Consider the following 27,400-nt stretch of genomic DNA (forward strand, 5'->3'; position numbering starts at 1 on the left):
TTCCTTTCTTCCCACAAAGCAGTCTCCAGCCTCATCCTCAAGTAAAGGAACTGGAGACCCTAGGATAAAACCCAACAGTGCAATTTTGAATTAAAAGCATGAAATTCTGGGGGTGGGGTAGAGAGATGGCTCAGAGGTTGGGAGCTGCTCTTCCATAGGGCAGGGGTTCAATTCCTAGCACCTACATGGCAGCTCACAACTGTGTGTAACTCCAGTTCCAGGGGATCTGACACCTTCGCACTACACTTAGTGCACATGAAGTTACATAAAAAGTATGAAATTCGTTAGTATGAAATTGAACGTGCTTAAATATATGAAGTTACAATGCAAACCTCATTTTTGTCATTAATATTACATGTTTCTGGCAGGCAGTTGGGAGATGAGCTCTGGTGTTTGCCAGCATCCTTTCCAAACAGCTGTGAGGCCCTAGCATACTTCCCTGTTTGTGTATTCATGCGATTCATGTGATTATGTCTAGCATCCCACCTAAATGCAACCTGTGTCTTCCAGGTTTGCTAGATCGACTCCCCACAGACTATCTTCTTTGCACAACCTACCTCGGCAGGCCACTAGCAAGTGGTTTGTATATATTTTTGTGTACTCTGCACACAGTGTGAATGGGAAGCACTAAAGTCTAGATTTAACTCCCACAATACAGAGATAGTGGCAACCAAGCCCTATGTAGGAGCAGATACGTCTGCTAAATCTCCTCCTCTGTCTTCCCCGTACCCACTTGCCCATGGGACTACATTCATTGTACAACCTCAAATAGATTTTTGTTCTCTTTCCTCGGAGGAGATGAGAGGCAGTTTTTGGAATTCGGTTCAGGGTTTTTGGTACATTGTTTCCTTTAACAGCGTTATCAAGTGGAAATCTTTGGGTCATCTTCCGGACTGTTTGTGATTAATCACTCACGGAACTGGTCTATATATATATATATGCACATTTTATGAACGTCGTCTTTGGGTCGTGCAAGCCTGCTCATCGCGTCGGCCCCGTCGGTCTTCTTCTGCCTCTTCTTCTTTGCGAACTGCCCTTATCTTGCAGAGCCTGGCTGGCGAAGGTCTCCTGGCCCACAGTTCACTCCACGCCAGTGAACGCCGCCCGTAGCGCATTGCATTCCTGCAGGTGCCTGGCCGTCGTGCTCCCCGTGGGCTCTGCCTCTGCCGCCCGCCCGCCCGGCATCCGCCGCTTGCTCACTTCCCATCACGTACTCACTCTCTTCACTTCGGGGAAGTCGGTCGAGTCCCGGGGCCCGCGCAGCGCAGCGCAGCGCAGCGGCGGATCCCCGCGCCGGCCTCCCGCCCGCCCGCCCGCACGCACGCACGCAGTTGGGCTGCAACTTTCCTCGGGCCAGGGCAGAGTGCCGCGGGCGGGCGGGCGGGCGCGCGGGGCGTGCGTGCGTGCGGGCGGGCGGGCGGGCGGGCGCGCGCGTGCAGGAGCGCCGGCCGCGGGAGCGCCGGGCGGCGTGGGCGTGCGAGCGGGCCGGGGGCGTCGCGGGCCGCCCGCCCTATAAGGGGCCGAGCCGCCTCTGCCTCCGGGCGGGTGCCTGGCGGGCCGCGGCGGCGGCGGCGGCGGCGGCGGCTGCGATTGGCTCAGGCGCCCCATCCGGGGACTGGGCTCGGCGCCGCTCGTTCGCCCTAAAGGTACCAATATGGCGGAGGTGAGCGGAGAAACCGGGCAGCGGCGCCGCGCCGGGGCGGGAGCGGGCCGGGCCGCCGGGGCCCCGCAGCCGGCCGGAGCCCCCGGCCTCCTCCCGCGGGCCCTCGGAGGGCGGCGCGGCGGCGGCGGGGGCGCGGGGCGGCGGCGGGGCTCGGCGGGGCCGCCGGGGGGCGGGCGCGGGCGCGGGAGCGGTCTCCCTTCGGGACTAGGCCGCGGCGGCTCCGACCCCGGGCCGGGCCGGGCTGCGGGGCCGGGCGGCGGCGGCGAGCCGCGGGCCGGGAGGCTCCGGGCCGGGGCCGGGGCGGCTGACGCGGGCCGCCCTTCGCTCGGCGCCTTCTCCCGGGCTCGGGGCGGCCGAGCCTCCGCCGGCGGCCGGGTTGCAGCGGGAGAGCGGGCTGCGCCACTGCCCCGCCGGAGTGCGCCGGCCCCGGCCCCGGCCCCGGCCCCGCCGCGCCGCCCTCCCGGCCCGGGCTCCGGGGCCGGCGCTGCACAGGGGACTCGCTGCCCGACACCTAAGCGGCGCGGCGTCGGCGGGCGCGGGGACCGAGCCCATCACGACGACCGAGCGGCCCGAGAGCCCCTCTCCCCGGGGCCGGACGGCGCTGGCCGGGGATCGGGGCTCCGTCCCCCGGGACGGGGCGCTGGGGGAGGGGGCGGGCGGGCCGGGCGGGGGCCGCTCCCCCGGGGAGGAACCGGGCCGACCCCGGCCGCGGCCGTGACTCCGCTGCCCGTAAGGGGCCGGGCGGGGGCATCGCACAGACCCCGGAGTCGGGCGCCCGCGCCCCGCAGGGCAGGCGGGGTCGGAGGGGGCGCCCCTGGCGGGGGAAGGGGCTGCGCGCCGAGGAGCCGCCCCGAGGCCGGCCGAGGCGGGGGTGTGCGGGCAGCGGGGACTCCCGAGATGCCCGGGGTGAAGAACTGATGCTGCTGCGGACCCGCTCGCCCTGGCTCCGGCTTCTCGGCTTTTGTAACTTGCCGAGCCCCAAACGGTGGCGTGGAGCGGCGTGTCTGCACTCCAGCCCCCGTCCCGTGGCTGCGGGTGTGCACACTGGGGACTCGGGGAGGAAGGCGAGGCAGCCAAGAGGGGGCCCGAAAGGGGCCGGGAGCGATTGGAGCGAAGCTGCTTCTTGCACTTTTTGGCAGCTGCCTGGGAGCGCTCGGCTCCGCCCCCTCTGCGCCCTGTTGCCTGTGCTGCCTCCTTCCCTTGCTATGCGGTTCAACCTCACAGTTTTCTTCTCTCTCTCTCCCCCTGTCCCAGGCTTCTTTTGGAAGTTCGAGCCCAGGTTTGTTCAGTTTTCTTATTTCTTCCGGGGGGTGGGGTGGGGGGCGGGCGGTCCGTGAGGGACTCAAAGATCTGTTGCTTAAAAAGATTGTGTACACACAGAAATTCATCCTTCGAGGTTTTTGTCATTTGGACCTAAAGTAATTACATCGTCAGAGGAAGAAATAGTCATACTGTTATTCCCTGTACATGTCCAAAAAATTCCCCCAAAACCTTATTACGGAGCTGTAGGCAGACTTTTTTTTTTTCTTTTATTCTCACATAACTTTTTTTTTTTGTCAGCTTATTTTCCTCTGAGCTGGAAATAGTGAATCCCAAATCAACTTTCCACAGATTTTTTAACAGTTTGGGTTTTATTTTTATTTATTTATTTAACAGAAATTGCCCTTTTAATTTGTCAGAACTTGGGGCAACTTAGATTATTAATTTAACTCTCTGTTTTCCTTTACTTTGTTTGTCTCCTGTGAAATGTCTGTATTGTATTGGAATAGGTAAAGGTCCCTTAATACTAAAAGAAAACAAGCAACTTTTCTTTTTTTGCACAGAAAAGTGTCAAATGTGGTTATTTTGACCCAAGACAATCTTAGCTTATTTAGTACAGAAGTCAGAAGCCACATGGGGATCCAGTAAAAGGGGACTCCACCACGACCGGATCTGCATAGGTCTACTTACTTAGGAAGGGAGGTTGTGGCGTCTTTCCCCATCTGCTAAAATGTTTTAGTTTCTCATCCCTTTCCTCCATCCTTGTCTGGTCCAGTAGGCTCCAGAAAAAGTGCCTCTGGAATTAACCATCCCCCTTTATTTAAAGGAGGCAACTGGAATTATTTTGCAGGGAGTCATTCGGTTAGTAACAGAGTGTATGTAGTAAAATTGATAAACACAAGGTGAAAGGAATTTGTGTTTATTTTTAAAATTGTTGTCTATATCTGTGCAAGAAGTGGTTCTTTTTACAGTTTTTTCCTACTTTTGAGACAAGCAGTTTTTTGTTGTAAGTTCATAAAAGGAATATCAGTGTGCGTGATTTGAAGCATCAGGTTGATAATGTAGTTTTTCCATTTTGCATCATTGTCTGAATTTACGAAGTTGCAATTTAAATAAAAATCCAAAAAGCAGTGTGGCTTTGATTTCTAAGCAGACACACCATTGTAACAAATTAGCCAATATTTGCAGAGTTTTAGCACTAGAAGGGATTCAGGTAATTTCCTTTAGCCCTGTGTATTTTACAAATGAAAACCTCAAGCTAGACCTAGAAATTTTGAACAGCTTGCCTTGGGTCTCAAGTCAAGGACAGAGCCAGGAGTAGACACTTCGGCATACCACAGATGTTTCTCAGGAACGAAAATTTATAATGGTGGTGTTCTGGTTTTGAGCTAGTTAGCAAATATTCATCTTTCTCTTTAAAAGTAAGTTAAGCCATATCTACTTCAGTGAAAATGAGCATATACTATTTTTTTTTCTTTTAGTTTAAAGAAATAACAAAAGCCTCCTGGCAAATAAAGTCTCATGGGAATTTATATTATTTGTGTGTATAGGAGGGTTCTGATGATTAGAAGTCTCTGAACTCAGGAACATAGAATTGTAGTTGGAGCCTCTCCATCATGAAAACATTTTGGCCTACTTCACTGTTTTAGTAATGATCTCACATGCTTCCTAAATGTTTGAAATTTTAAAACCGTAATAGCTTGCTTACAAATAGAGCAAACTGTGTTTAATATTCTTTAACCCACTTGTGACCTTACCCCCAGACTTCAGTACTGTTCCTTTCCATGCGTCCAGCTTCATTGGTCTAATTACAGCAAAACAAATGGAGAGAATACCTGCGTTTCCTAAGTTTTGTTTCTTTTGGGACAGTCGATTTCACTTTTGGGGCTGTTGATTTCATGTTAAAATAATAGTGTGATAGGCAAATTTGTATTGAGAGTAGCAACTTGCAGTAGGATGTCTTCCAAAGCCTTCAGATAGGATTATCTGTATCACCTTCACATAGTCCTAAGAAACTTTTTAGGACTCCAAAGCATGGGCTTGCGTTTTAATGTCTGTCTGATTAATTCTGGGGACTTTGAAATACTCTTAATATGTGAATAAAGTGACTCCACACTTTTTAAAAAGTTAAATTGTTATATAGCTGCTTCATAGAAAGTTGAATTTGTTTAAAAAATTCTATTGAGTCTTGTGTCTGCTTGGGATTAGAAGTAACTATATAGTTAGCTCTACAGTCTGCTTTAAATGTTAGCTTCAGTTTGCTGCTGGCTCTTGGGGAGTCTCCCATTCCTGGGAACTTAGTTCTTCTGCCAGTTTGCCATTTTGTGTGTTCATTGTGTTTTTGTGTTTTGGCCATACTGGGGGATTGAACCCAGGGCCCTGTGTATTCCAGGCGGCCATTCTACCACTTTGCTACGTGCCCAGCCCTTGCTATTTTAAGCAAATGAATTAAACTAATAAAAAGTATGACTGATTGACTCTTCAGACCATGCCATTGGAATCATTTTGTTACTATTCTGAGTTTTCTTTTTCATGGTCTGATGCCTGTAACCCTATTTGTGAATACTTTACCTTGTTCTTTTGCTGGCTTACATGTCTTTTCAAGAGCACATAGACTCACTTTACAACTCATAAGGCATATGGTAAGTTCATTTAGTAAAATGTACATATAGTCGTGAAAAGCAACTGGGAGAACAACAGACTTTTTATTTATTTATTTATTTACTTACTTACTTATTTTTGTAAATAGCCTGTGGATGTCTAAAGTGATTCGGTGTGTTTCATTCCAGTTGGGTCTTTGTCTTCCGAGGATCATGATTTTGACCCCACTGCTGAGATGTTGGTCCATGACTACGATGATGAAAGAACCCTTGAGGAAGAGGAAATGATGGATGAGAGTAAAAACTTCAGTTCTGAAATTGAAGACTTGGAAAAGGTAACGAATTTACTTTAGCATTATAGAACACAAACTGTGGTACAGACTTAAATCTTTCTGTAAATCCTTTCAAAATCTTTCTGAAGTAAAAATATTGTATGCATCTTTTTCTTTTTTCCAACCTAACTTAATAAAATATTACTGATTTCCTCATTATTTTGAAAGTAGCCTAGTCAGAATATTTCTATTTCGTTATTTATCTTTAAGCCTGATTTTCAGCTTATCTCAGAACAATGAAAGTCAAGTTTGAGTTTAACTTAGTTCTGTAGTAGAATAGGGAAGAATCTTTTCCTTCAAATAACTTATAATTGGTAGGATACTGCTAGAAAACTGAACAGTTTTACGTACTTTCAAATGTAAATTGCTAATACTCTGTCTTTACCTTCCAGTCATCTTTTAAAAACCTGGCTAGATTGAGTATAGTTCACAACTTCTTAAGCCCGAAGTCAATATAAATTCAAATGAACCGTATGTTAAGCGCTCACTTACACTAGGCCTATATTGAAAGGCTTCCGCAGGGTCACCTTGGAAGCTGTAGGATTATACTATCTGCAAGTTAACATCATTTGAAAATTTCACATCGGCTCACAGTAACAAAAGCCTTCAGGAATAATAGCGAATAATGTTAGTCGCCTGAGTTTCCCTCCCTCTTGGGCTTCTGTTGTTTTGGAATGCAAACATATGGCCTCATCACTACCTTTGTGAAACAGGGCTGTGTACCACAGCCCTTTCTCTGTTAACGGAGAAACAGTTCAGGGCCTAGACTGAGCTCGCTGCAGTAAACCTGAGGTTTTCAAAGCCACCTGCATTCACGTGGTTAATTAATCCAGAGCGGTTATAATAAGGTTTGTTCATTTAAAAAAAAGTCCATCCAAGACAGAATTGGTGGCCCAGATTAAAATAATGGCATTTTTGTTTTTTACAGATAGGGAAGTGGAGATGTAGGGTTAGGTGGTTTATAAACTCAAGACAATGATGAGCAGCAGTCAGCATGCCTGTGACTCTGAAGTGTACACTCCACTTCCCTAATACATAGTCTGACCACTATAGAGCAGTTCATTACAAGTGTGGCTGCACTCACCTGTGTCCTTTAATTAAAAACATTAAATAAAAGGCCCAAGCAAAGGGGAGGAAACCCTTTGTCCCTAGCATGATTGGATCAACTGTGTAGGCTGGGGTGGCCATCACAGGACCTCAGAGACCTTGAGACTGGGTGATTCAGCTTTGGGGATGCTAGCAACTCTCACTACTGGGTTTAATAGAAAGTTCATTCGTGAAGTGCTTCAGAAACTGGATCCCCTTTAACCGCACAAGTAATTGGTCTTCTGCATCAGCCCCACTAGGAAGGCCGTGCCATCTTGTGAGCTTAGTTATAAGGTCTCCATGATCACCTGCAATAGATGATCCTGTTTGTGCCTTTATTTATGAAGAACCCTGAACCTCTTGCCTCCTCCCCTCCTCTGATTTTTCTGTTCTTTTTGTCTCGTCCCGTCCTGGAAGTGTATGCCTCAGCTCACACTAGTCCATAGTGCTGCCCCTTTTGCCCTTTGTTTAGTCACTTATGGTTTGTGGTTTGACACAGGATCTTACTGTAGAGCCCAGGCTGCCTTCACTGGAGGGTCAGTCTCCCAAGAGCTGGGATGTAGCTGTGCCCCAGCTAGAAGGTCTGCTTTGTACGCTCTGCTCACGCACTTCTCGTGGTTGGAAGACATCGCCTCTTGACCCTGGGTTGCTCTTGGCCAGCCTCCTTTTTTAGCAAGTGTCATAGCATGCATGTCTTTGTACTTCTCCCCTCCCAGGCGACCTCTCCATCTCATTGTAAGGTCTCTGTGATTCCCGATTTCCAAACGGTAGGAATTCTTGCCTGTCCTTTTCCCACTTGATTTCTCTTGGCTGTTTGGCCACAGTGAGCGCCTCAGACATCATGGCTTCTTTATTGACCCCAGGGTCCTGCTTCCCTGGCCCTGCCCTACTCACACACCTCCGTCTCTGCTACCATAGGCTCCTCTTTGTCTTGGGCTCAGCCCGTCTTTGCACTCATTTTACCTTTTGTGGGATCTCACGCAAGTGCACGCCTCTCTCGTCATTTATTGTCAACCCTGTCGTGGTTTCTGCAGCTCTGCGTCATCATGGTGTTAGTTAACTGACTTCTCCTTTACACTCACAGATCTCTTCCATGCTGCTCTCAGATAACTTACTTTCCTCTCCCATGTTACATAGAACACAATTTCTAAAATACAAGCCCCGTTTAAGATTTGTAGCTACTATACCCCATTGCCTGTAGATGTAAACTCCTGTTGCTGAAGTCGTGGGAATGAAGGACAGACCCCTCTCTTTCCTCTGCCCTTTTTGTAGGTGAGCTCATCAGCTCCCATGGCTTTAAATATCATCTCGATGCTAATGAATGCCAGATTTATATCTGTAGCCCAGCCGGATTCTCTACGCTCCAGGCTCCTGGCCAACTTGACTTTCTTCTTGGATGCCTTGTAGCTCTCTCAAACTTAACTTGTGTCCTCTGTAAAATTCTTGAATATAATTCTTTGAAAAAAAAAGAAACACGAGACTTTTCCCCCTTGATCTTTTCTGTCACTCTAAAAGGAACCACCTTCTTGCTCTAGGAGAGGTCTGGGAGTTCCCTTCTCCCATCACTGGCACATTTAATGGCCCTGATTCCACCTCAGTAAAGATCTCTCTACTTCTCTCAGACTTTATCACTCACTATTCAAAGCCAGCACGAGGGTCTAAGTGGTTTCCATGTCTCTCCACAACTTTCTGCATGCAACTTGCCAGTATTTTAAGAAGAGATTCTGTCATATTCCTCCCTTTAAAAACACGTTTGTTTCTGTGTGCGAGCGTGTGTGTGTGTGTGTGTGTGTGTGTGTGTGGTGTGTGTGTGCGCACGTGCGTGTGCGTGTGTGTTTGTTCGGGAGTGTATGTTTGCACTCACGCCTGTGTACCTGTTGTGGTCAGAGGACAGTTTGCAGAAGTCTGTTTTCTCCTTCCGTCCTGTGGGTCTGAGTTGAACTCAGTCAGGCTTGGCTGCGCCATTGCGCAGGCCCTCCTGTTTGGAATGTTCTCCACTGGCTTCGCATTCCTTTGGAATACAGTCCACGCTCCTTCACTTGTCATGAAGCCCTTTTGGTCTGTCCCTGCCACTGTTGCCATTCTCTTTTTGAGTCACTTCATTCATCCCCCTGAGCTAGGGCACACAGCCTAGTGGGAAATCACCATCAGCTCTCAGCACGGCTTTCCTGAGAATGCCTGCCTCTGCGCGACCCTGTCCCATGCTTGGAGACTTGGCCAGAGATAGCTTTGTGTCTTTTTTCTGCTACCCAGTGAAAATGGACCCCAGCCTTACTCTGTGTCTTCTCGTCCTTTTATTTGCACACACATAATCGGCAGCTCTCCTAATCTAAGACTAAGCTGTGAAAAGGCAAAGGCCGTGTTTGATACCAGCAGCTAATGCAGTGTAACACACGATCGTTGTCAGTCATGGTGGCTCGTGAGGTGCAGCCTGTGTCTGTCCTCTGCACTGCTCCCAGGCTGTTTTTCCTGGGACCAGCCATAGAGTTGTAGGGCAGTTAACTCGTCCCTCCCTCCCTCCTCCTCTGTCTCTCTCTCCCTCCCTCTCCTTCTCTCTCCCTCCCCTCTCCTTCTCCCTCCCCCCCCCCTCTTGGTAGCACTGGGTTCCTTCAGAGGAAGGACTTTTCTCTAGTGTTGTATGTCCCTGTCTAGTCACTCTTAGCAGAGTACTAGAAGTCAGTGATGACATGGTAGACCACCAGGGACTGAGGGACAGCGGCGGGCATCATAGTGTGGCAGCTGTCCTCTGTGGGTGAAGTCTTAGAGAAACAACCTACTGACAGACGGGGTTGGCAAAGGCTGCCATCCAGTCACCTCCTACAGTGAGTGAGAGATGCTGAAGGAATGCTCCGGAGAGACCCAGGGTGCTGGTTACCTTCCCAGGGGTCTTTAGGTCGTGCCGAGAATAATCCATGTGGGTTTCTCCTTGTGGGTTGTCTTCTGTCAGCTCTGACAGTTAACTTGTCACATGACTTAATCCGAGCTGTATGTGGTCAGGCTCGGTGGTACACCTAAGTTCCACATCTATGAATGGAAAAGCCAGAGTTCGGGGACCTTCAGCCTACCTTCCCTGGGTGCTTTGATGGTCACCTAGCATCTCTGTAGGCATTGTCAGAACTTAACTCACTTTGGTCCTCATGGGCCCAGTTTGTGTGGTCCGCATTAGCATCTCCAGACAGTGTACTGTGACAGAGATGTTTGTCTTGAAGTTCCAGAAAACTAAACCAATAACCAAGCTTTAGGAAGAAATGTCTTAATTGAGATAAGTAAAACATCTTACAATCCGTAGACTATCAAGCTTATTTTAGAGTTGCTTGTGAGTGGTAGTTATAAAGCATTCTATGTATTATGTTGGTTAAAGCATGCAGCTTATCAAAGCAGCTCCCCCCCCCCCAGACCTGGGGGACTGGGATTAGAATTAAAACCGAAGTTGTCTGTGATCAGTTGACTGACTTTTTTTGGAACTATTTGCTTTTGTTAATACCCTCATTAAGCGCTAGGTCTAGAATTTTCCAACAGCAATGCACAAAGCAAACCTAAAGCTTGGCGGTGCTTGATTGTGCCCTGCTGATACTGTGCGTGTAAGCTTCAGAGCATTGCAGCTTACCCTCCGTTCAGATGATGACCTTGTTCTGTATGCCCTGCTCAACTAGGAAGGAAATATGCCTTTAGAAGACCTACTGGCATTCTACGGCTACGAATCTACAATTCCGACGGTTACAAATTCCAGTGCCAACAGCCCCCCGAGTGAACTTGCAGACGAACTACCAGACATGACTCTAGACAAGGTGAATATGGCCTTTCTAAGAGAGCTCCAGGGCTACTGTCGTTGGTTGCTTTCTTTAGAGTTTCTTTGGCTTAAAGCATTTTTTGATTCTGAAATATAAACTTACTATTATTTTGGTGACTAGTTTAATGTTTGGCTTTGTTACTTTTCAGAGTAATAGTAGCTTTTCCACACGTCTCCAAGATTTTTCTGTTCAGACCTTGTATCTAATGGATTTTGCCTTAACTACTTTTGATCTGTAAACACATGAAAACATTTCTTAACAAATCTCCCTGCATTGTGCAAACCAAGTTAGCGTAGGCATAGAGTTCTGTTTGTGGGTCCTGGGAGCTGCAGTGTCACAGCAGCCAAGGCTGCAGTGACGTGTCTCACACAAGCTGCTTGCTGAGGAGACACGTTCAGCTGTGGCTCTACGTGGGATTTCTGACAGCCAGGCTTCAGGCTGGAAGAGGATGCACATCTCAGGACCTCTTCCTGCGTGTTATTTCGTCACACTCTTCTGTAGTCATTCAGTTTTGAGTGCCTGCTGTATATCAGTGTACTTTAACAAAAATCCAGGTGTGGGGGCTGGAGAGGTGACTCAGTGGTTAGAGCACTGGCTGCTCTTGCAGAGGACCTGGGTTCAATTCCCAGCACCCACACAGCAACTCACAACTGTCTGTAGCTCCAGTTCTAGGGGCTCCAGCACCCATACGCAGCACCCATGCACATTAAAGGAGAAAAAAAAAAGTGTGCTTCTTTTTAAGCCTGTCAGAAGTTTGTTTTATTTTGTTTTTCCAGTTTTTAAATCATTGACCGAGTAGAGTTTGAAGATATTTTTAAATTTTAAAAAATGTGTTGGAAGAAAAAGTGACTATAATTGCTAGAAGTCATGTTTTTGTTGTTTTATTGTTTTTGGGTTACTGTATTGCTCAGACTGCCGTGAAGCCCTGAGCTCATGAAATTCTTTCCCCACCTCCTAACCTGGTACTGTAGATGCACACTACTGTGCTGAGCTACAGCAGATCGCTGTGAACCCACTGAGAGCTGGTCTGCACCTTTCAATAAATTCTTTGCATGCCCACAAAATAGGCAAGTACTTAACTGTACAGTTGCATTTGTTATTCTCATTTGATAGGTCATTAAAAACTTAAAATAGTATAGTAAGTATATAACTAATTATTAACTGTTATTAGCATTTATGTGCATAAAGTAAGTTACAGAATTTCAAACTTCAGAACTGAAACGGCATGGATGAGTTCTTTATTATTATTGAGTGTTGTAAGAACAGAAGGCATCTCTGTAACTGATGTGATGGGGGCCTTCCTAACTCGCTTTCTTCCCTCTTCTTCCAGGAAGAAATAGCAAAAGACCTATTGTCGGGTGATGATGAGGAAACGCAGTCTTCTGCGGACGACCTGACACCATCCGTGACTTCTCACGAGACTTCTGATTTCTTCCCTCGGCCTTTGCGATGTAAGAGTGCCAGCCCCTGCTGATGGGTGTTAGCAGTGATGCCACCAGCTTCAGGACATCACGCTGTGTTCAGTAAACAGTGTAAATAAAATGTCAGCATAATGTGGATAGGATTGTAGGCTTCATTACCGGGATGGAGCGAACCCATGCGCTGTTAAAATCCACTCACTCACCTAGTCTCACAAGCTGCCTGGTTTCTCTCCCAGAGTTCATCTGTTGCTGTGGTAACCCACCTCACTAATTCAGCCTCAGAATGTCATAGTGTATAGTTTTGGTGCTTGTTAAAAGGCCTTGCTTGCCAGTGCTCAGAAAGTATCTTTGTTTTTAGTGATTCATTATTTTTTTTCTTTTTAGTTCTTGGTGTGTAATGTTATTAGTAATACTAAAAGGGCTTCAGACTGGAGAGTGCTGAATGGCAGTCCTGTTTGTCTTGAGCGCTGCTCGTAGGGTAGCCCCTGTGTCTGGGCACACGTGACAGGTGTGCCCAGGGACTGCTTTGATGGACCCCGCTGTCTGTGCAGTCCTGCGTTAGCCCCGTGAGAGCACACCCTTGCTTCACTTTGCAGCTCAGGAGATGGATGACACTGGCTTTCTTTGGGCTCTCATCTAGTCAGCCATGCATGGGTTAATAGTGAGGGTAATATAGACCTTAAAGTACTATGTCCTCACTGTCGTCACTGTGACAAATGCCGGGGGTGGAAACTAGGTGGATTTTATTTATTCAACAAGTTTTTAATATGTAAGTGGCATACTCTTAGGTGCTTCAAAAACTTTTTGCCTTTTTTTCCTTAAGCAAATACTACTTGTGATGGAGATAAGGAGTCAGAGATTGAAGACGTTGAAACGGACAGTGGTAACTCTCCTGAAGATTTGAGAAAGGTGAGCTGAGTTCCCCTATACTCCAATAGAACATTCAGACTAATGCCTATTAGAGTGTTTGTGAGGGCTGGCACAACGGCTCAGTAGTTAGGAGCACTGCTCTTATGTGGCCTGACATTCAGGTTCACCAGGTCTAGTGGCTACCATTTCCTGCACCTCCAGCTTGCGGGGGTTGGACTCTTCTCTCTCTTTGGCTTCTGTGGGCTTCTACACTCACTCTTGTATGCATGTGTGTGCATACACACATATACATAATTAAAAATAAAACGACTCCGAAGTGGTGTTAGAAATGGGACGAGGTAGGTGGCTCACAGGTAAGGGTGCGTGCCGCTCTTGCGGAAGAACTGAACTGGAGTGAAATTCCCCACACCAGGGTGGACGGTTCGCGACTGCCTGTGACTCCTACTCAAGGAAACCTGCACTGTGTGCACATGTCACCACCACACGCCACTTAAAAATCACGTCTTAAGGCAGTTTAATAATTTTGTTGTTATGTGATAGGGTTTACTTTGATTTATAGGAACAGATAACGATTTGGAGTTGTTTTTCAGTGCTTTCTATCACAATGTTGCTCTTACTTCTCCCTATTCCTGTAGGAAATAATGATCGGTTTACAGTATCAGGCAGAGATCCCCCCTTATCTTGGCGAGTACAGTGGTGAAGAGAAAGGTAAGGTCAAACTGCCCTCCCACACTGTGTGTTAGAGTCTGATTATATGCCAGCTTAGATGACACATAGATAGAGTGGTCGTCAGAGCAGCTCCCACAGTCCAGGAAGAGTGCATCAAAAGTAATGATGAAGCTGGGCCTGCTGGGGCCTGCCTATGATCTTTGCACCTGGAAGCTGGTGGCAGGAAGACCCTGAATTCCAGAGCAGCCTGAAGGGAGGGCCACAAGGATAAGACCCTGTTTCAAACAGTCAGAAGGAAGTAACCGTAATCATGCGCTTAGAGCCACCGCAGCCCGCAGTGCTTCCCAGCCTGTGTGCCGCTCCTGTTGAGACAGCCGTGTCCCTACAGAAGGGACATCTGGCTGAGCGGGGCTTCAGGGGAGCGGGCAGTCCCGTCACCTGAACTCTTGAGACGCTACAAGCATAATCTTGTAGAAAGAACCCTCTGGAAGGAAAAAGAAAGGCATGGGAGAGCGCGGGAGAGCAGGGAGTTGAGTGTGCCCTGGGGCCCTTGCTGTCCGCCACGGATGCGTGTCCTCTGCTTCGTGTGGCTGAAGCTGTATGTGGTCCTGAGAGTTTGGAAAGCATAGGGCAGTGGAATTATAAGCGCAGGCCTTCCCAGCTGGTCTTGAGAAGCCCATAGACTGGACCGTTCCATGGGCCCTAATGAGTTGCTGTGTCTTTGGGAAGCCACCCAGATTTAGCTTTTCTCTTTTCTTCCATATTACATTAGTCTCCACTTAAAAGCCCAAAGACCAATAGCTCTGGCAGCTACTCATGGCACCATTTTCCTAAACTGTAGTACTCCTTCTAGCCTGCCAATCAGGAGGGAGGCCGTGTTCCTTCTGGGTGTTTCTCAGCAGTTAACCCAAACAGTTCAGTTAAAGAAACTGCTTGTAGAAGTCTCTGGGAAGGAGACACCTGGGTGATGGTGCCCCTGTCATGCCAGCCCTTGGGGGCTCATATATGTGAGAGCAGCCTGTCCTGTGCAGTGACCCTGCATGCCCTCTTACTGCTGCATGGCTGTCTCCACTCCGCTTCCCTGCTAGCTGGGAAGGAGAGCGCTTACATCGTTCAAACATAAGCATTCTGGCCCTGCTACCAGTAAGTTACTTTGTTGTTTGTTATATGTAAGGTAGTACATGCTTACGTAGTGGGCAACCCTTCAGACACTGGCATACATACTTGGGCCATCTTTGTTACTCTTGTGTAAAGAGAAACTGTGCGTAAGGTGGCAGAGTTCATTAATCAAATACAGACCTTGTGTTCGTGACATTGTACATTAGTGTCTGGGTCATTTTAAGAGATTGTTCAAACTTTGTTGCTGTTGTTTGCCCTTCTTTCTGAAGCCTCCATAGGGGGCTTGATTAATCTGTTTCCTCCTTTAAATATAATTCACTTTTGCTTAAATCAACCTGTAAAGGAGAAATAGACCTTTCTTAGGCACCAAGTTATTATTTGATATTTTGGCTTTTATTTTTATTTATTTTTAACCTCTAGCAAATTCATAGGTCACTTATGGAATTCAAGAGAAAAATTCTAAAGAGGTTATTAGAGAATTTGACAGTTTTGTTTTTTATGGCTTCATTACAAAACAATAAGATACCAATATGGGGTTTTACAATCATTCTTTACTAGGCATAGAAAACCCTTTTGACGATCAGTAAATCCAGCTTCCACAAAAGCTTTACTCAGTGACCATTGGACGCAGTTAGTCAAGTTAAACAGTTGCGCCAGTGAGAGGCTGCACTTGGCCAACACTCACACTGCTGCCAAGTTATCTGTCCCAGCCAGGGAGCTCGGCCAAGGAAGGTTGCAGTCTGTGCGTTGTTGGTGTGCTCACTATTTGTGAAGTGTTAATGGGGTTGTCTTTCTCAGCATATGAAAATGAAGACCAGTTACTGTGGCGTCCTGATGTGGTTTTGGAGAGCAAAGTCAAGGAGTACCTTGTTGAGACATCGTTACGAACTGGGAATGAAAAGGGCATGGACAGAATTTCTTCAGGCACGCACACCAGGGATAACGAACAGGTACATTTCCTCCCGTGACACTGACATTCCAGATAGCTTCATAACTACCAGTGTCTGGTTAGTTTCGATGTGAATTGGATATCTTTCTCAGAGGGGTTCTGTGTCTTTTGGGGCAGTGAGGGTGTGAGTGGAGGCCGGGGGTTGACAGTGTCTTCCTCAATTGCTCTCTGTGTTATTTTTTGAGACAGGATCTCTGCAAGAATAACATTGACACTTGCTTTCACGTGTGCTGTCTTTAACAGTGCAGGGAAGTGTGCGCCTGTTAATAACCAGTATTGTCTTTCTTTCATTTGAAATTGATACTGCTTAGTCAGGTCCTTTTATAGCATCTGTTGCATGACTATTTAAGTTAAAATTTTTGATATTATAATGTTGTGTCATTCTCCCCTTCCCTTTCCTCCACACCCTCCTCCTGCCTTCCACCCCCAAGCCCTGCGCCGTCTTTCAGATTCATGGGTTCTCTTCTGTTGTGTGTGCGCACTCTCTCTCTCCTATATGCTTAAGTAGAAACTGCTTAGTCTGTATAATACCACTTGCATGTGTACGTTAGGTAACAATTGGTGTGGTGGTCAGCCCTGGAGAAGCACATCACTCCAGCTGTCAGCGCTCTTCAGTTACCTGTGTTGGGTTGAGCCCCCCTGAGCTTTTACCTTTCCATATTAGCATGTTTGTTGGTGTCATCTTCTTTCAGCTCATGTTTAGTCATCTTTGTTGGTGAGACTTGAAGGGTGTAGCTTCTGACATTCCGAGGACACACAGTCTCACAGCAAGCTCCCTGTTCCCCTGTTCTTAGAGTCTTTCTGCCCTCACCTCCACCCCTTTCCGTCATGAACCCTGACCTTGGGTGCAGGAGTTGAGCTGTAGGTGTGTCAGCTGGAATTGGGCACCATAGCTCTGCACTTTATTTGCGTATATTCGGACAGACATTTATAATCCCTAATTACATTCTGAGTGACTGTTTTAATGTTGATGTACTCAGCACTTTTCTCAGACAGCCAGCCTCATCTTTCATGAGATTTACTCTGGAAGCTGCTCATTACTGAACTTTCATCTGAATTCTGTCTGCTGCCATTCAGACAGTAACAGCTCCAAAGGCTTAACATCAGGAGATTGATGGGCGTAAACAATGCCCGCACTTCTCTTGGGCCTGCTCAGTACAGCTCCAGAGAGGGAGTGGGAACAGCAAGGGACAGGCACAGTTGCCATTTCCCAACTACCACAGTTATCTAAGTCAAGAATGCTAATAGAGGATGGCTCCTGGATGAGTATGAGCAAATTGCTTTGGGTAGATGGCTCAGGTATACAATCAGGACCAGAGTTTGAATCCCCAGTTCCTGCATAAAAAAAGATGAGCGTGGTGAAGCTCAGTTGTAATCCTAGCACTGAGAGATGGAATCAAGCTCGGGGGCTTGCTGGACAGCCAGACTGGCCAATGGGTAAGCTGCAGGTTCAAGTGTCCAAGAAGACACCTGGCATGATGCCTGGATACTTGTGCTTGTGTTTACACCACATTTGATACAGACGCCCGCATAAACATGAATGAACACACGCATTTGATTCTAACTAGAGTCAGTTCGCAGAGTGTTGCATAGACTGGATGCCTAGGCAAACATGCTTACGTGTCATGGCTCGTTCATTTATTTCGTCTTCTGAGACAGTGTCTCTACATGGCCCTGGTTGTCTTGTGACTCACTACATAGACCAGGCTGGCCACAAACTCAGGTGCGTTCTACCTTCTGTCTCCCAAGTGCTGGGATTAAAGGTATATGCCATCATACACAGCTTGTTGTGAGATTTGAAAGCATTTTAGTAGCATTTGTCAAGACTCTCCTATAAGATACCTGTTTCTTAAAATGCTCTTGGATATGAACTGTTGGCAGTTTTTATTGAGCTTTTTTCCCCTTTCCCTCTTGTTCTTTTAGGCATTGTATGAACTTCTCAAGTGTAACCACAATATAAAGGAAGCAATTGAAAGATACTGCTGTAATGGAAAGGCCTCTCAAGGTGAGAAACACTTGGATTAAAAAGGAAGAAATGGCAAGAGGCACCCATTTGAGGACCAGGATAGGTGTTGTAAAGGGTAGAGCAGCCTGTAACATTGGTGTAAGATCTGCGCTCACTTTCATACCCATGGCTTCCTTTTCTTGTCCTGTGTCCTATGTTAGTCGTACCAGAGAGCGCTCACATACAGATTTGTTGGCCCTGTTCTTCCAACTCCCGTCACCCCCACAAGTGACAAAATAGCCAAGCAATTAGAGTGATTTTTAGGGGTTGACTTTAAATTATTGGGAATGTTTTGATTTTGTTAAATTCAGAAAATAAAATGGAGATTTAGGATTAAGCGGGGGGGGGGGGGGGGGGGGGGAGGAGGCTGGCAAGATGGCTCAGCGGGTAAAAACACCTGCTGCCAGTCCCGAGAACCTGAGTTCAAGTCCTGGGACCCACATGGTGGAAGGAGGGAAGGAACTCTTTAAAATTGTCCTCTGACTCCACACACGGATGCACACACAGGCAGTAAAGGAGAGAAAGAAAGAAGGTGTGCAGCATATATCATGGGTTTTGTTTTGTTTTGTTTTTTGAAGGACATAGTTTTAGATGATGCAATGATTTTTTATGGCCCTTACAGTCTGTTTATGAGGTTAAGGAACATGGCTGCTCCTTTAATATTTTCATCTTTAAAAGTGGATTACATGTACTGTGGCTGTCAGTAAGTGTATGTAGAGTGAAAATGATACTTAGTGATGTTGTATAAATGGCATGGAAAATGTAAAGGCTGGAAATAGTATCTTTAAATTTATTGGTTGAGATAATATATTGAAATAACTTTTTGTAGAAGATGCTTCTTTGAAACGATTATTTTAAGCTGTCAAAACTCGTCTTTAAACCATTTTTTTTCCTGAGTTCAAAATAGTTTTCACTTTTGCTGTCTCCGGCTGTTAGTCTGTGAGGGTCTGGCTCCAGATTAAGGAGTACGGTAGCACAGAAATTAAGGAGAACACTGAAGTAATCCCAAGCTTGCCTATAACCTTGTGAAGGCTTCCTGCCCTTGTAGGCTTTAGTCTGTCAGCATTAGCATCTGCTGAAAAGTTTATGGGATTTAGTGTTTAGTTATCATCTCAACTTTTTATGTTAAACCAAAATAGAACCTTTCTTTTTTACTCTGGAAAGATGGAATCATTTTTATTTCACTTAAATGTGTTTGTTGGGGCTGAGTCAGTAGCTTAGTTGGTGAAGAGCGAGGGTCAGATCCACAGAATCCGTGTGAAAAGCTGTGATGAGTGCACTCATAACCTTCTGGCTTGTATGAGTCTTCATGTAGATGTGTATACATGCGTGTATACAGGTGCACATTCGGTGTTTAAAAATTAGAAAAAAAAATGTGTATTTTAAAATACCATCAAATCCTTGGCCCACAGTGCAGAGAACAAAAAGTGGTTTTTTGGTTGTTTTTTAAGATGTATTTTTACTTTTTTAATTATGTAGATGTAGGTGTCTGTGTGGGTATGGGCCTATGAGTGGAGGTACCCGCAGAGGCCAGAAGAGGGCACCAGATCTCCTGGAGCCAGAGTTACAGGCTGTGGTGAGCTACTTGATGTAGTAGATGCTGACAATCAAATTCAGGTCTGCTAGAAGAAGCCTGGTGTTTTATATTCTAAAAGACCAGTGTGTATAAATTAGTGATGACTACAGAGTCTGAGGCGACTGAGGGCTCCTCTCTCTTTTATAGAAGGGATGACAGCATGGACAGAAGAAGAATGCCGAAGCTTCGAACATGCACTCATGCTTTATGGGAAAGACTTTCATCTTATACAGAAAAATAAGGTACAGTACGAGAGGAGTTTCTGACTAGTTACAGTGGATATAGGCAATGATTATAGTGTGTAAATAGGGAAAAGTGAGCAGTTTGTTCATGTTAATATTACTCTATCCATGATTGGAATGTGCTTACAGATGCCACAGCCTGCTCATGTGATGATAGAGTTTAGTTACCATATACAGTTCACACAACTTGGATTCAGTATATTTTTCAGGAAGTCTTCTGTGTATCTCCTTGATGCTCACTTTTTTCTAAGCTGCTCTGATACATTTTTATTGAGTGTTGAGAGCTGCAGTTGCTAAAAATCAAGGAGCTGGGAGAGAGGAAGGAGAGAGTCTGATTCAGAGAGGGGTTGGTTGTGTTTCTGTGTTCTTTTAATAATGTGTTTGCTTTTTTACCTAAACACTCTAGTGTCTTCTCTCTCCTGGCTGGCCTGTGTTAGCAACTCTAGGTCTTTTGTATCCCATGTAGAATTAAGAAGCTACTTGATTTTTGGGGGTATTGCACTAAATCATTAGTCTTCCTGTCCATGAACATAGAACTTCTGTCCATTTATTTAATTTCTTTATTCAGTGTTTTATAGTTTTACTCATAGAAGATTCTGATCTAAGTATTATTTTCAGTTTCAAAATTCAACTCATTTGTACATAGGAAAGTAACATTTTTCTGAGTTACTATTTTCTATACTTGTGTGTGTATATAAGTATATATATTAATAATATATATATATATATTTACCCACACACTTACTTATTTATAAGCATACTTATGTACGTATTTATTTAAAGCTAACATTTCACTCACATAGCCTAGGCAGTCCTGCCTCACTGTGTAGCTGAGGTAGGCCTCATACTTACAGTGATCTTTCTACCTCAGGCTTCCCAATGCTCAGATTATAGGTATGAACTTCTGTGCTTGGCTCTAGGTTAATCTTCATAGTTTAATGCTGAATCCTGCAATCTTGCTAGAACTGCGTATTCGTATTTCACTTTTTTCTGTATTGGTGACTGCAAGGCCTTGCGCTTGTCATTTACATCCTTTACCTGACCCTCTCCAGTCTTTATTTGAGACAGTGTCTCATTAAATTGCCTAGGCTGATCTTGAATTTCCTCTGAGGTCAAGAGGCCTTGAATGTGTGCCCCTGTTTTTAGAGCCCCCCAGGCCGTCATTTCCTGTTTTTTACTGTTGGTCCTTTGGGGGCCTCTGCCTGTCTTCTGCGTGTCTGAGCCATGAAGGTTCTTCTGCCTTAACGTTCTGTATGTCTTTTCTTGTCTCGCTGTATTAGCTACCTAATTGGAAATTTCATGCATTTTGTTTGTTCAAAAAACAAACAAACAAAAAAGCTAATGTTTTCTCAAAGATAAATTGAAGTTTTTAGTGTGAATAGATTAAAGAATAGATTAAAGATGTTGGGTTGGTTGTCTATTGAAACATCAGTTTTACAATGACTTACGAAATTTACTCATCATCATTTATTCCATAGACAGTTATGTCCTTCCACTTACCTTATACTATTTTTAGCTACTAGAGCTATATCAGTGAATAAGACAGGAAAGTCTGTAGCTCCAAGAAGCTTTATTGAAAGGTATACTGAGGCAGAAGCAGGTGGATCTCTGTGAGTTCAAGGCTAGCCTGGTCCACAGAGGGAGTTACAGGACAGCCTCCAAAGCAATACAGAGAAACCCTGTCTTGAAAAACAAAACAAAAAACAAAAAGAAGAAAGGACCACTGCATTTCATGGTTTCAGAAGCTTGGCCCTCTACCGGTGACTCTAGGTCACAGCTCACTCTGCAGTCAGGACAGAGATGCTACATTGTCTTTACTGGGCACTGATCAATCAGGAAGAAAATGTTTCCTGAATAAAGAGAAAGTAGTGTGTCTGTATAGCCAGACACTTACTTGTGGCTGTTAAGTGATGTTTTGAAGGAGCGTAGTTTGGGTTTGAAGGCAACTACCTGCCTGACTTTTAGAAGTTGCTAAGCCTGTTGGAGCTAAGAGCCAGTGGAGTAGGAAGCCTTGCCTTTGGTTAGTCATGATTTAAGTCATCTACAGATGCTGGAGGTCAGAGCTTCTTAATGTCTTAGTTTATGGAACTTTTACGTAATCTGGTGAGGCTGTGTTTTTCTCCCTGGTCTGCCTGCCCATCACTTGGGGAATTAGTAAGACCCCAGGAAAACCATTCGTGAACCCATCCTTAGAGGCTGGTCAGCAGTCAGTTGCAGTGACAGTTCAATGACAGTTGTTTGAGGGGTTTTAGTAAATACACAAAATAGTTTATGGATGTGTTTTTTGTTTTATTCTTGAGTGGCCTGTGCTTTTGAAGTCTGTCTCCTTATTACATGCAGAGATGTGTCACTGAGATAGACATATTTATAATTTTGTACTGGTGATAGAAAGGATGTATGGATTCAGGCTCCTTTGTTGGGGAGTCTTGCTGAAAATGAGTCGGGAGCATCAGCTTGTAATGTCGTCTTCCTTTCTTTACTAGGTGAGATCCAGAACTGTTGCTGAGTGTGTAGCCTTCTACTACATGTGGAAGAAATCAGAACGCTACGACTACTTTGCTCAACAGACAAAATTTGGAAAGAAACGCTATAACCATCACCCTGGAGTTACGTAAGTATGTGGGCTTGGCTTGCTTGATTGCTATTTTTAACTCTGATGCACAGTTAAGATTATGGGTGTGTGTTTTTAGGGACTATATGGATCGTCTCGTAGATGAAACAGAGTCTCTGGGTGGCACAGTAAATTCTTCAGCCTTAACTTGTAACCGGCCTGAGCCCATTCCTGATCAGCAGCTGAACATCCTTAGCTCCTTCACTGCCAGTGACTTGACAGGTAAGAGGAGGGAGGCCATTGTGTGCAGCATGCTCCAAGTCTTCTTCGTGTGGCACCGAGTGACCGTTGACTGACGCTGCTTTCCGTTTCCTTTTAGCTTTGACCAACAGTGTAGCAACTGTCTGCAACCCCGCAGATGTGAACTGTCTGGATGACAACTTTCCTCCGCTGGGAAACACACCCCGGGGACAAGTCAATCATGTGCCTGGTGTAACGGAAGAGTTACTCACCCTGCCCAGCAATGGTGAAAGTGATTGTTTTAATTTATTTGAGACTGGATTTTATCACTCAGAGCTAAACCCTATGTGCAGCGAAGAATCAGAAAGACCAGCAAAGAGATTGAAAATGGGCATTGCTGTCCCTGAATCCTTTATGAATGAGGTTTCTGTAAATAATTTGGGGGTAGACTTTGAAAATCACACACATCACATCACCAGTGCCAAAATGGCGGTCTCTGTGGCTGACTTTGGCAGTCTGTCTGCCAATGAGAGCAATGGATTCATCAGTGCCCACACTCTGCATCAGCACGCTGCCCTTCACTCAGAGTGACGTGAGTGAGAAGGCCAGAGACAATGGGTGTGCAGGGCCAGGAGACTTGAGGGGAGCTATCAGGTTTGCATAGTCTTTCACTGGAAGTTTGAACCTTTTTCACTATGACATCAGTGATGTCAGTATGTATAGAACTATATCTTGATTTATCAAGAGTATTTTCATTTTTCAATCCATAAATGTGGAAATGAACTATGATAGCAGAGTTGGGAACTAAGATTGAACCCTGTGGTGCAGCTTTAAGCTCTGCTCCTCTTCCTTGTCCCTTAATACCTCTCCCACTTCCTCCTCCTCTTCTGTCCCCTTTGCCCTTTCTCCCAGTTTTGAAACCTGTAGACAGAGGCCACCAGCTCAAAACCAGCACAGATGTTTCTGAACTGATGTGTGGCTTCACTTCGTGTAAATTCCTTTTGCCGTAATGGATGCAGTGGAATAACAATGTTTACAGGTACCAACCCCAGTCCCTGCTCAATGTAGCATTTTTTTGGTTTTATTTTCTTTGTTAATAAAAGCAGGGGTAGGTTTCTTTAAACTGCACAAACATGCAAGGATTTTTTTTAAAAATGGAAACTTCTCTCATGCTATTCAACTAGAGCACTTCAGTTTACAAAGCAGCAAGACCATCTGTCTAGAAGCCAGCATGAGGGACTGCGTGCAAGTGACGAAGACTCTTGCTTGGATCCCGTTTCAAAGTTCTAGACCAGGGCTACCTTACACAGAATTGGTCATTTTACTGCCGGGAGACTTCTGTGTCCCTCCCTTCCTTCCTTCCTTCTTTCCTTCCTTCCTTCCTTCCTTCTTTCTTTCTTCCACTAAAAATTTGGCATTTGAAGATGTGGTGTTCATATGAGGTTTTGTCCACCATTGTCAAGATTATAATATTAAAAATCATCCTGGTCTCTGATAATTTAGTTTATTCTGAGGCAGTTGACTTGCAGAGTGGTGTGCATTTGGACACCTCTGAAATTTGCAGCACTGCAGTTCAAAGTGTTAGTACTTAGAGAGACTTCTAGATGGTATGCACAATGCAGAACCTTGAAGTATACTTAAGCTATTTTGTTCAGCTTGAATAGTTGGGAAGAAAACATGTGAGTTTCTGTCTGAAGTAGAATGGTACGTTACCACTTTTAAGTTTTAAGAAGTGACAGACGTCCACGTGCATCTCAAATGCGACTTTACTTTTATCCAAACGTGAATAAGAAGCCATTGCCATAAGCTTTGACCATTTTTGCTTTATTAGACATGCTCCTTTAAGTTTTAAGGTGAATCAAACTATACAATACAGTATTAGGATATAATACTCTTTGCTTTTATAGCACAGTTAAGCAAATACTTTTTGCACCGTCTTAATTAAATTTTTTGATTTTTATTACTAGTTGTATTGCTTTGCAAAAAAAGCTTACCATTTGACTGTGTTGCTGTTTGTGTGTAAGTTGCTTCAAGGTTGTGCTGCTGACTAGGGTGTAGTGGTCTTAGTGATGGAGGGGAGGGTATTTATTCTACAAACTGTGAACTGCAATGACATCCTTAGTTTTGGATGATGTGTATTGTTTTTCTTTGCAGCATTTTAATGAAGATTGCTTTGAAGTGTTTATGCAGTAGCACATTGACTATAAAATTTAGTTTAGCACAGAGGACAAAGGGTAGTTAAATTAATAACTTAAAATCAGTCTCTAACTTATACACCTAAAATCTAGTATTCCTGTATGCACACAGTAAATAATGGGTAGCCTGGGCTCTATGTTGCTTTCTGATATTGTTATCCAAGTGGTTAGCTTCTTATTGCTGTGTTGTGCTAAAATTTGAACCCTGTCTCTTCTGTTCCCTTCAGTACACTTTCTTTAATGTAGGAGGATACTGGGCATACTCTTCCATTGTTATAACTTTAATTTTCACTCTGGGTTTACAGTGGCTGGTCTGTATAAATACTTCACATAAGGATGACTGAATGCTAGTACCAGTTGCACTTAAATGAAGATGCCCATTCTCGTTAGCTGATGCAGTAATATATCCAGTTTATCTATGCATTGCTGGGGTCTTGATACAAGATGGAAACAGTGTTTCTTATCTAGAGTTTTGATTATCAGCAAGTTGAATGGACACTTTAGTTATTTAAATAGATTTTTGACCAAAATCCAGAAAATGATATGAGAGAAAAATAAATTCCAGCTAGTTTAACAGATTTTTAAATGCTAACCTGATTTTAGCCTCTTAGAGAGTGCTACCTAGCTGGTAATGTTTACTTTTAATTCCTTGTTAAAATGAGGCAATAATTTGCAAGATTTTTGTATATATGTGTAAAGTAAATTCTTCATATCTTTTTAGATCTAATTCAATATTTTCTGACTACTCCTGCCATGTATAATACCATTTTTGTGCATGCTTGATGTGACATTCATAAATTGTACCACTATGACTTTATCCATGTAAAATAGCTATTTATTGAATTTTCTTTCAATGGCTGGACTTGTTTTTGTTTTGTTTTGTTTTTCTCCATTTAAACATTTTAACAGAGAATTTGTTACTGTTTATTAAAAGAATTGAGTTTGAAAGCATAAAAACGTACCTGATTTGCAATTGTATGAAGAAAAAGCAATGCTTTTATTATCAAGCATTAAGCACAATTCTTATAGCAAACTGTGATAAATTCTTTGTTTTTTTTTTTTTTTCATTTGCCGCAATATTTTCATATGAACAAACCAAAAATTCATGGTGAGCAGTTGCAGTGTCAGCTGACCCGTCCTTTGTGACGGGGACTCACTCAGAAGTGTGACTGGTGCTGTGACTATAGCAATACTTTACTTTGGTTAGTGTGCTTTTTTTCTCATGCTAGCTTTTTAAATGTTTAGTTTTCCTCTTGTCACGGTCAACTGCTGAATTTACTTGAAGGATGTAGAATACTGTTTAAAAAAATACTAAAGTCTGTACAATTAGGTCAAAGAATTGTGCAATTGTTTCCTTTTTAATTTTTAAAATTGAAGGTCATAAATATTTGAAAACATCAGACCTAATAGAGTAGTAGTACTATTTAATTTAACCAAAGTCTAGTAAATATTTCAACTTTGAATGTAAACTAACAAACCCGACCACCAAGGAGATTGTTTGTCCAGAGTTTCAAAGCACATTGTCTACGAATGGAAATGGAAATCATTTATAAAATATTGACATTACTATGTTTTTTAAAAAGTTCCTAATTTTTTCACTAAAAGGAGGGAAACTATTAGTTTTATTGTTAAATATGGTAGATATTAATATTCCTCTTAGATGACCAGTGACTCCCATTGTCTCAGTTTGAAATAAGTACCCTGTGAGTATGAGATAAATTAGTGACAATCAGAAGAAGTTTTAGTATTCAATGTTCAAGAGGAAGTTGCTATTGTTGCATTGATTTTAATATTTGTACATAAACACTGATTTTTTGAGCATTATTTTGTATTTGTTGTACTTTAATACCTGGTGTACAGTTCCAGAAATAAAATCTGGAAATCTGTTTTTCCTGGTTTGTGTGACTATTTACCAAAAAGTTTACAGCCATCTTAAACTATATATAGAGAGATAAAATAGCGTTCTTAAATCCTCTCTACTAGCTTTTGATCTGTACTAATTCTAAGAACTCCTAAGTGAGGATTCTCACAGTTCAGGAGGCAGTTGCTGAATATCTGGTCCAGACAGTCTGAGACAACTGTAGTTTGGGAAGACAGAACTGAAAAACGATGAGACATCAAGACTGACTTACTCTTTATTGTAATGTTCACAGCCCCATAGCCTCCAGTCATCACTTTCCCAAGGCTTCATCCTTTCCAGCTAAAGATCTTACTTAAACCCTGACATTCCCAGTTTCTGTATTAACACCCTGACTGCACATCCTATCCAGAGTTTACCCTTTGCTTTCATTGCTTGTCCAGAAAGAAGTACTTCCCTCCACTTCCAAACACCACAGTGCCTCCCTGGGACACATCTGTGTGGGCTCAAGCTCCATGAGTATTTTAAGTACAGCTAAGTACCGTGTGGCAGCTACGTGGTACTTCAGGCTGGTGTAGGGAGAAGCCTGTGGAAACAGAAATACTTCTAGGGAGTCTATGGCCCAAATGACTTCCTGACTTCCTCATGTCCATTCCTAGTTGGACCCAACATAAACATGAGCCTTAACGTGCTGTAGAGAAAATGGGGAGAAACCAGGACTGTCAGGTGGGAAACGGGGTTAAGGTTGCGTGAGTGGAGCTTCAGTGACCTGGGGAGACGTAGAGAGACGCTGGGGCACAGTCAAGAGACGGCTGTTGGGGTGTGGCATGAGTGAGCAATCGGAAACAGCAAGCGATGCCGTGAAGTCACAGGTCACCTATGTAAAGGAATCCTTGTTTTCTCTGGGGCTTTAAGTAAAAATGTGTCAAGTTAAAATACTCAGCCTTGGCTGGGTGTGGTGGTACTTGGGAGG

The 27,400-nt window shown here is 44.5% G+C and overlaps 1 protein-coding gene across 3 annotated transcripts; it reads left to right on the top strand.

Moving 5' to 3' along the window:
* The first annotated feature begins 1,451 nt into the window (after window positions 1-1,451).
* On the top strand, window positions 1,452-26,455 carry Mier3 (MIER family member 3). 3 transcript variants are annotated; one of them, XR_007834433.1, is made up of 14 exons: window positions 1,453-1,663; window positions 2,918-2,942; window positions 5,713-5,858; window positions 10,595-10,729; window positions 12,063-12,183; window positions 12,977-13,062; window positions 13,659-13,731; window positions 15,610-15,761; window positions 17,684-17,765; window positions 19,489-19,583; window positions 22,067-22,194; window positions 22,274-22,416; window positions 22,514-23,413; window positions 23,559-26,455. XR_007834433.1 is itself a non-coding variant. In XM_051183052.1 (13 exons), exons 1-13 carry the CDS (start codon window positions 1,655-1,657, stop codon window positions 22,963-22,965), a joined length of 1,644 nt encoding a protein of 547 aa, XP_051039009.1. In that variant the 5' UTR covers window positions 1,452-1,654; the 3' UTR covers window positions 22,966-26,455. The 3 variants fall into 3 exon arrangements, 2 of the variants coding, with proteins under 2 accessions (XP_051039009.1, XP_051039008.1); XM_051183052.1 differs by having other exon boundaries at window positions 1,452-1,663; window positions 19,492-19,583; window positions 22,514-26,455; XM_051183051.1 differs by having other exon boundaries at window positions 22,514-26,455.
* The last annotated feature ends 945 nt before the right edge of the window (window positions 26,456-27,400 follow it).

The sequence above is a fragment of the Phodopus roborovskii genome, unplaced genomic scaffold, assembly GCF_943737965.1.
Source record: "Phodopus roborovskii unplaced genomic scaffold, PHOROB, whole genome shotgun sequence".
NCBI lineage: Eukaryota > Metazoa > Chordata > Mammalia > Rodentia > Cricetidae > Phodopus > Phodopus roborovskii.